We start from the raw sequence: 9,853 nt of genomic DNA on the forward strand, positions 1-9,853 counted from the left end.
CCCTCTCCCTCTCCCTCTCCCTCTCCCTCCTCCTCTTCTTCTCTCCCTCTCTCCCTCTCCCTCCTTCTCTTCCTCTCTCCCTCTCCCTCTCCTCCCTCCCTTCCTCCCTCTCTCTCTCTCTCTCTTCCTCCCTCCTTCTCTCTCTCCCACCTTCTCTTTCAAAGTCTTTTCTCCCTCCCTCTCCCTCTCTCTCCCTCGTCTCTCTCCCTCCTTCTCTCTCTCTCTCTGTGTGTGTATGGTGTATATGAATATGTGTTTGTGTGCACACACGTGTGTTTGTACATGTAGAGACTGAAGGTTCATGTCTCATGTTTTCTTCAGTTACTTTCCATTTTATTCTTTGAGACAGGGCTTTTCACTGAGCCCAGAGCTCCATGATTCTGCTTCACCAGGTAAGCATCGAGATGAAGGGATGGGTCCTCCTGCCTCTGCCTCCCCAGTGCCAGGATTACAGAGCTACTGTACCATTTCTAGGTTGTTTTTTTTTAATGTTTATTTTTGGTGCTAGAGATCTAAACTCAGTTCTTCACACTTGTAAAGCAAGTGATTCACTCATAGCTCAGTGTCCATGCCCCAGGAGTCCATTCTTCTAACAGATTATGTGACAGTTATTTGCTCTGTGAGTGTACACACATGCACACACTTGTGTGCCTTTGTTTGACTGAGGAGCAACAGGACAACAAGCAGGGGTTAGTTCTCTTCTTCCAACATGTGGTGCTGGGAATCGAACTCTAGTCATCAAACTTGGCAGCAAGCACAACTTTACCCATTGAGCCTTCTCTCTGGCCCAAGTCCTTTCTGTTTGTTTGTTTGTTTGTTTGTTTGTTGTGAGGTAGGGTCTCTCTGTGTAGCCCTGGCTGGTCTTAAACTCACTATTCAGTCTAGGCCAGCCTTGAACTCAGAGGTTCCTGCTTCTGTCTCCCAAGTTCTGAAATCAAAGGCGTGTGTTTCCATCACGCCACCCCCAGCTTCATTCTGAGCCTTCAAAGAGTGAAGTTTTATAATCTCACCTCCTTTGATTGATGCATCGAAACTTCCCATTCTCAAATGTCCACTGAGTCCCCACTGCACTGAAGTAAGGCAGGCTCACCTGCAGCAATTCACAGCAACTTCCTTGTGGAGCTTGGTTGCTTAGAACTGTCCTGGATACAGAGTTTCCACGTGACACTTGACTTCCGTGCACTAGCTGTCATAGGAAGTATTGAGGCTACTATGAGCTTGAAGTGCTATATCTGTTTGTAAAAACACAAGAAAGGACTGAGCCTTCCTGTGAAACACTCTGGCCGTGGCACATGTCCAGTTAGATCAAGCTACCACAGCGGTGCAGATACATGTGCTGTCCTCCCTAGAGCCACCAAATTCAGATCTGTCTGGAGTCTGCAGCTGCCGCCTCAGACACTGAGTGACGCGGTGTAGTCCTGCCATTGGCTTGCCGCTGCACTGACGAGCTTGCAGAAGCATGGGAGAAAGGCTAATGGATGATGCCACTTGTGCAAAACATGGATACCAAATCATTTCACAGCTCCTTCTCAGCCGCTTCTCTCACACCCCTTGGAGAGTTTTATTTTCAGGTAGAGAGAAACTGACCTCCTGTTTGCTTTGCTTTTCTCTGTAACTTTGTCTTCCTGAAGAGCTCGTTACCCATGTTCCCTCCAGCTTGAAACAAAGCTACTGCTTGTTATTTAGAGTGAAATGCTCTCTGATGTTTTGTCCAAGTGTTTGTCTTAAAGTCTACTTTCTCCACTGCTTATGAAATTACTCCCTGAGCAACAGGGGCCCAGTCAGATTGGGGCATAAGTGGCGTGAACTCAGCTTCCATTGTCCCTTGCAGTAAACTCTGATTTTTAATTTCACAGTCTCTATTGTCCTGTCTCCAAGGAGAGGAGCTGGATAAACAGGCGATTTCCCTCTGTTATTCTGAATTCTAGGAAAAATAATTGATGATATTTCTGTGATTCTGTTCATCAACTATTCAGCGAAGTGGCTGGTCATCGATCACCTTACTACAGCAAATACGGGGTTCATATTGTAGGCTGACCAACTTGGGGCGTCTGCAGAACTTTCATTCATCTTTGAATTCTAATGAATCTCCTACTTTGAGATGCTGTGAGTTTATGCAATCTTACCACAGAGGTCAGCCAGATTTAATCACCTACTTCCTGATGTATCTCTGCAGTCAGAATCTTTGTGCCAAAACCTCTTTCTCTGCACTGGTGGGTCATAAAATATTCCTCTCATTAAAAATCTCCAGTAAGTTCCACCTGCAGCCTTCATACATTCCAGTTGTCCATAGGCTAAAGATAAAGCTATCCATATGTTTCAGCCATTCATAGGCTAAAGAAAAGCTATCCATACGTTGGTTGCAGTTGTCCATAGGCTAAAGATGAAGCTAACAGGATACACTCCAGCTCTTGATCTGCTTCACATTTGCATGTCTGCAGCAGGAAACACTCTCTCCTTAGTGCCCTATAGGAACCCCTTTTATCTCACCTGTTGCTATTGGGTTACATTGTACTTGTTGCTGTAATACGGGTAGACTCTGTACCCGGCAGGCCATCCCTCTACCACTAAGCTGAACTGCATCCTAGCCCTTTAATAAGAAGGAATCTCCTCCACTCTTCTTCAACCAGATAGGAAGCTTCACAAAGAAAGCCAGTCTCTCTAAGAACTGTCAATGGGGCAGCTCCAGGGGCTTCAGTTGTGAACAAAGTGACGCATTCAATGCGTGGGTGTGCATGTGTGTGTGCGTGTGTGTGTGTGTGTGTGTAGTTCATAAAAGAACAAGTGAGGAAAACAAGAATGGTCTAGAGATTTCTCTCCTCCCCCCATGTGCATACACACACGTGCACAAGCATTTTATATGGAGAATCACCATCCACTGAAGAACTGGCATTGGAGGTGGCTAGACCTGAAAAGAACTGTTAGGATTTCAGTAGGTGAGACGACAGGTGAGGGAAAAGGTTGTGTAGCTGTAGGTAACTAACAGAGTGGTACTGTTCAGGGAAGGTTACATCATCTACTATAGCTTAGCATCTTATCTCTATGTGTGCAAACGTGAGCATGTGTCTGGAGGAGCACAGCTGAATGTATCGTTGTATGTGTGGGTTGCGAGCGTGCATGTGGTCTGAGTATGTACAGGCATGTGCTTATGTATAGGTTCATGTAGAGATGCGTCGGCACATGTTGGCATGTGCTTGTTTATTGGTAAGAGTGAAGGGTCAGTGTACATGTCAGACTGTGCAGACATGCAGAGAGTGTTTGATGGAACGACTGAGAGGCAGAAAGAGACTAAGCCAGGGGACACAGCAGCGAGGCTGGTGGGAGGTGTCTGTAGATGGGACTACACAGGCAGCCTGAGGGTTTGGGCAGGGCTAGATTGAGAACTTTAGCATCCTTGTTTATGCAGTGTGGATGATCAACTCCAGAGCTGTGTGCATGCTAGGTAGTCACTCTACCGCCTGAGCTATCTCCGCCCCCAGTTTCTGCTCATGTATGTTGAACTATCTCCCCCTCCCCATTGACTTTTGGTGCTCATGTATGTCAGGTATGTGTTTGTATGGTTTGGAGATCTGAGACCAGCAATGAGGCTATTTTAATAGTCTCTTATAAGCATTTCATAGATAGATTAAATGGGATCAAGCCTTCACAGCCACTGAAAAAAAGAGATGTACACATCTGTTAGCCTAAATTTTCCTAGCCGCTTGCTGTCCCTGTGACATCCCTCTGAGCTTATCCAGACACAAAGTGGCAGAGACATTAACTCAAGACATAGAGTTTCTGGAGATGAAATTATCTCTGCTCTGAGAACACATTGGCTGAACATTTGCAGAGTAATCATTGCCCATTCACAGAGCACTTTCTAGAAGCTGAAGGGCAGTTAGCGCCCTCAAAGCACTGTATTTAAATTATATTAATAAGAACGGATAAAAAAAATCCTTACAAAGTTAATTTCTCTTTTTAGATTTCCTTCAGTGAAATCACTTCTTTCCATCACGGGTCAATTGTTTTCATTTGTTCTCCAAACCTCAGTATATTTGCTGAAAATACCCCAAAGCCCTATCATCAAAATTCAGTTTACTTTGAAGGCAAAAGATTTTTTCTCCTCCCACACAGCCTGTTTGGGTGAGTGGAGGCCTTTTTTTATGGACAAAAAATATTCATATAGAGTTTCTTTTTTTTTTAAATCTGCCCATCACATTCTTTTTTGTTCAAGAGGCATGTAGAAATTAAAACCGTGCTGAGAGCAGAGCTTAATAATTGGAGACTCCAACATTCAGGCTTAGAAAAAAGTAGCTAAGAAGACGGTTCAGTGAGCAAAGTGCCCTACCTGTGTAAGGACCTGAGTCCCATCCCCCATCCGCATGGAAAAAAGCTAGGGGTGTGCACTGCAACCCCCAATGCCTGGGAGGCAGAGTCGCACCTATCACTGGGGCTCACTGACCCGCTAGGCTGGTTTAATCACTGAGTTAGGAAGAAGAAACTCTGTTTCAAAAGATGAGTCTCACCCATTCGCAGAAAGCTACAGTCAAGTAAGGAATGCTGGGAACAGGAGACGTGGCACACCGACTGGTTGTCCAGTGCCCAACAGTCAGCACTGAAAGTGTTCCTACAAGTAACACTATATGGACAGAACAGGCTGCATTTAGGAATGTCTATGCATGCATGCAATAACAATCAGTGAAAATAAGAAGCCATGGCTTTGAAGAAGGTGGCAAGGATACTTGGGAGAGTTTGGAGATAGGAAAGGAAAGGGAGAAATGTTGTAGTTAAATTATAATCTCAAAAATAAAACAAACGCTTTCACAAACAAAAACAAAACAAGCTTACAGCGCCTGGGAACAACATTCAAGTCTGACCTCTGGCCTCTACTCACAGACATATTTACTTGTGTTTACAATCCTCCAACATACACACACACACACACACACACACACATACACACATACACACATGGACAACACATACTTAAATACCCTTACACACATACACATGCTTGCATAGATGCTCACACAAACATGCATACATGCAGACATGTGCACACACACAAGAACATGCAAACACAAGCACACTTGCACACTCACACTTGTACAAACCATGCTACACACGTGAACAGACACATGCACACAAATGCATATATCTGTGCATGTACACATGAACATGCATGTGCACACACCGACACTCACAAGAACACACAGGCATGCATGAATGCATGCACATTCTCACATACACACAACACTCATGCACATTCACACGTACACACACACATGTGCTCACAAACATAAAGGATACCATCATTTTCTGGGTCTGATCTTTCCATTAGCCAGCTCAGCAGCTGTTCTCTAACATCCTGTTCTGTAGGTCATGACAACTGTATGCTAATAGGCTGAGCAGATTTCCACGCCTCACTTTGGCTCAGCTCAGGTCCGAATGCATATTATGTATATTGGCAGTTAGGAAGAGCCTTGATGCTATCCTGTGAGGCTATCAAGGATGAATGAATAGAAACACCCAGAGAGAATGTGGTGAGACAGCAAGTTTGTGTCTTATAGAGCTGAAAGCAATAGTTAGTTTTACTGTGTGAGGTAGGCACAGTTGCACAACCTCTCTGTGTTGAACTATGAAGTTGGCTGGTACTATAATGTTTTCATGTAGGCTCTGGGTCTGGGGAGAGCATGCAGACTTAAGTGATGATGTTTCCTGGCTACACAGATGTGATCTTTCTTACTGACAATATGGAATGCCAGAGTAGCGACAGGCACAGGGTGAACTGTCTCCGGGGACAGCAAGGATGGCCTTTCAAATGAGGTGATGTTGGAACTCTGTTGTACATGCTAACCACAGAATGAGTGTCTGCTGTGGGTGACCATGCTTCTGCGTGCCATGGATGCAGTGTGTGCGTTTTTGTCTCATTTAGATCTCAGTACAGTCTTCACAAAGATTTCTGATTGTTCCCTGCACATTTACAAACCAAAAAAGTCAAGCCCAGAGAGGTTAAGTGACTTTTCCAAAGTTGCTCAGCTAAAGGGTAAAGCTCGTGAGAACACACAAAAGTCCTTAACTGTCAGAGCCTTTGTCCTGCCTAGCCTCTCTTGAAGGTCAAGACCAATGGAAAGGAATGGAAATACACATTAAAAATATGTTTATGTATGTATGTATGTATGTATGTATGTATGTATGTATGTATATATGTATGTATGCATGTATGCATGTGTATGTGTATGCGGGGTACACATGTGTTTGTTTAGGTGGGGGTACACATATGTGTGCGTGTGTGTGTAAGCCAGAGGTCAGTCCTGGGCCTGCGGCATTGTTTCTCAGGATGTTGTCTACCTGTTTGGGGGGTGAAGGTGGGGTGTTTGTTTTGTTTCTGGTTTGTAAAGCGTCTCACCAGTGGCTTTGAATTCACTGATTAGATTAGATTGGCCAGAAAGACCCAGGGACCTGCCCCTTTCTCACCAGCAGTACAATTACATGGTGGTACCAGGGCACCATGCCCCACTTTGTCTCATGAGTTCTTGGGACTGATCTCATGTCCCTGTGCGTGTGTCACAAGCACTCACCACCTGTGCCATCTCTCCCACAGCAAGGTTTTGCAACCTATTTCTATAATTGGTATTATTATTTTGATCACTGTCCCTCAGCTCACTGAAAACACCAGGAAGACAGGAAACACTCTGTTTGATACATCATTATCCTTAAGCTGGTACTAGCACACAGTAGATGTTCAATAAATCAATGCTGAACTAAGAAAGAATTCCTCGGACTCCGCAATTTCCCTAGCTTATATCAAACATCGTGGCTGGATGAGAGGGTTTGCTTCACCAAATTAGTCTGCCAACCTCTGTGTCTAAAAAAGAATGCTATCACCAAAGCTAGACAATTTTGTAATTAGCCACATGGGATGTTTCTTTACAGCCAGCAAAAATTTTCCAGCGCAAATGATGAGGTAATCTCAGAGAGCAGGAATTCTTCTTCTCTTCTTCACCCTTATCACCTTCTGGTGCCCAGTGTGTCTGGATTCCCTTTAAGGGCCTGAGATTCATTTCTGGTGACACTCACATCACTGGAGGAGAGGTGAGCGGGTCATATCAACACAGACAAGCCTGAGCTCCGCACTTAGCTGCTCCGATGAGGTGTTTTCCTTGAGGTTGGTATTACAAATAAAGTGCTGACCTGTGGTGTCAGGCAGCTGCTCAGGAGGAGGAAGGAGACAGCAAGGCGCAGGGGCAGCTTCCTCCCGGCGAGTATGTGAACAGTGCCAATAAACTGTCAAATAAAATTAAGGTTCAAAACATACAGCCTTCAATTTGATTTCTCTGAGATGCCGGCTGCTGCTCAAAGAGAACACAATCGATTCTATTTTGACAGGTCTTGATGCGTGCTAAGCAGTAATAGTCTCGGCTCTGTGGATTAATGAAAGTTCACCTTCATTTACAACTTAAATGGGACTATATCGGGGCTGGAGATGATGCTTCTAATTCCATCACTGGTTCTGGCCCCGTCAGTCTTCTCTGCGCTCAGTCCTGGTTTTTGCTCATCCATTTCTTGTTACTCCTTTCTTCCCTTCCTATTCTTAGCACAGTTTGATGCCTTCTTCTTTCTTTCCCCTCCTCTATGATTGCAGTAGAAGCCTGAGATCCTTCTTGTTGCCAGGCACTTGTTCTGCTATGCATGCTCTGCCTGATTCTCCTGACATCATAGGAAGCAAGGTGGAATTGCGTCATAGGACAGATGAGGAAGCAGACACTCCAGTGATGAAGAGCTCACACGATTGCAAAGGGGGAGGATGCTTATTCAGACCTGCGCCTCTGTGACTATCACAATCTATGCTTTTTCCATGACACCCCGTGGCCTTATCTCTTCCAGAGCATCTGGTCTTCCTGGGGAGCCCTCAGATGTTTGTTACCACAGTCAAATATGCACATGCCATTCACCTCTAGAGGGGCCTAGGGGGGAGGAGCTATCCAACATCCAGGTCCTCACCATTTGTTACCACCCCTGTCTCCCGTGGAAGGACCTGCCATTGCCTTTCTATAAGTCAGAGATGTATGCACACAGTGTGGCTTTGTGTTTGTGATGCAGGTGGGCAAGTGGGAGAACCAGACCCTGAGCCTGAGGCACGCTGTGTGGCCGAGGTACAAGTCCTTTTCCGACTGCGAGCCAGATGACAACCACCTCAGCATTGTCACCTTAGAGGAAGCCCCCTTCGTCATCGTAGAAGACATAGACCCGCTGACTGAGACCTGCGTGAGGAACACGGTACCCTGTCGGAAGTTCGTCAAGATCAAGTGAGTTCCGGGGATGCTCCTGGCTAGATGTGTTCACTCCTACCTAGGAGCTCGTGCAGGAGTATCTATAACCCAGTCACAATATCAAATATACTCCATTGCCATGACCATGTAGTAAATCACAAGACTTACATGCATGGAGATATGTCATATATGCATTTGTTTAATTCCAGGGTCCATATGGACTGGGTGTTTTTTGTCATGAGAAACTGATACTAATTATAAGCATGTTAAGAAACTTGTTCAGGGTTAGAAGCATTCAGTTGGTCAAGGGCTTGTCCTGAAAATTTGAAGACCTAAGATTGAGCCCCAGAACCAATGATAATAATAAAATAATAATAATAATAATAATAATAATAATAATAATAATAAACAATAATGGTGGTGTGGTGGTCCTGGTGGTGCTGGTGGTGCTGGTGGTGCTGGTGGTGGTGCTGCTGCTGCTGGTGGTAATAGTATTGGTGATGGTGACAGTGGTGGTGATGCCATCAGTCAGGCATGGTTGTACACTGGAAAGGTAGAGACAAATGGATCTCCAGGATTCACTGAGCAACCAGCCCAACATACTTGATGAGTTCCAGGTTAGCAAGAGACCTTATCTCAAAATGAGGTATATAGCTTTTCTGGAGAAACCACGCAGGTTCGCTCTCTGGACTACACACACACACACACACACACACACACACACACACACACTCACTCGCTCGTCACATTCATGCCAATAAAAATGAAAAAAATAAACCAGCCAAACAAAGAGGAACCTTGTGGAAAGCCATGCAGTGAGTAAACAGGAAAGGTAGAATTCACACACAGGGCCCACAGATGGCGCCACCCCACCCCAGCCCTGCAGGATTTTTCTTCAACAGTGCTTCCCATTTTCTGTTTCCCTGGGCTCCTTTCCCCGGCTCCTTCTTCCTCTGTCTCGTTTCTAGTTCCCAGGTGGCTACTTTCCAAGTTTAAATAAAAGCTTGCCTGAGCTTGGTTGATTCTGGCTTTGCACATGATGTTTGGGTGGGACCCAGGAGGGAGTGGGAAGCATTTGTGCTGTTTTCTCTTTTGCCACACTGAAGTGAAAGCTGACATAGTAAGTTTAGATTTTCCTTCATGTACAAACCTATATTCATGGCCAAAGCAAAGATCTTGCAGCCATGTGTTGAAAATGGCAGAAAGCAACTCAGCCAATGAAGGACCAGGAAAGATGAATGCCTGTTAGGCATGGGGGAGATCCGTAATAGATGTGACAGGGGGGTAGGGTGGGCTGTGTGAGGAAGGTAAGGTCTAGAAATGTGAAGGCCCAGAAGAAGAATACCCTAAGTGCAAAGGCTGTATGGCTGGAAGGAGTTTAGAGTGTTTGATAAACCAAAGGAAACCCACTGAAGGCTGGGAAGAGTGAGCTGGGAAGAGTGGGCTGGGAGGAGTGAGCTGGGAGGAGTGAGCTGGGAGGAGTGGGATAGGAGGAGTGAGCTGGGAGGAGTGGGCTGTGAGGAGTGAGCTGGGAGGAGTGGGCTGTGAGGAGTGGGATAGGAGGAGTGAGCTGGGAGGAGTGGGCTGGGAGGAGTGAGCTG

At 45.5% G+C, this 9,853-nt stretch overlaps 1 protein-coding gene across 2 annotated transcripts in view; it reads left to right on the forward strand.

Annotated features, from left to right (window-relative positions):
• Grin2a (glutamate ionotropic receptor NMDA type subunit 2A) overlaps positions 1 to 9,853 on the forward strand; it is a 412,474-nt gene that overhangs the window by 311,600 nt on the left and 91,021 nt on the right. For both annotated transcript variants that reach the window (XM_028778371.1, XM_028778372.1), the window contains one exon: positions 8,083 to 8,288. In XM_028778371.1, coding sequence (XP_028634204.1) covers positions 8,083 to 8,288 — 206 coding nt within the window. The remainder of the gene's footprint in view (positions 1 to 8,082; positions 8,289 to 9,853) is intronic.

This window comes from Grammomys surdaster, unplaced genomic scaffold (genome assembly GCF_004785775.1).
Source record: "Grammomys surdaster isolate TR1022 unplaced genomic scaffold, NIH_TR_1.0 334, whole genome shotgun sequence".
Taxonomy (NCBI): Eukaryota; Metazoa; Chordata; class Mammalia; order Rodentia; family Muridae; genus Grammomys; species Grammomys surdaster.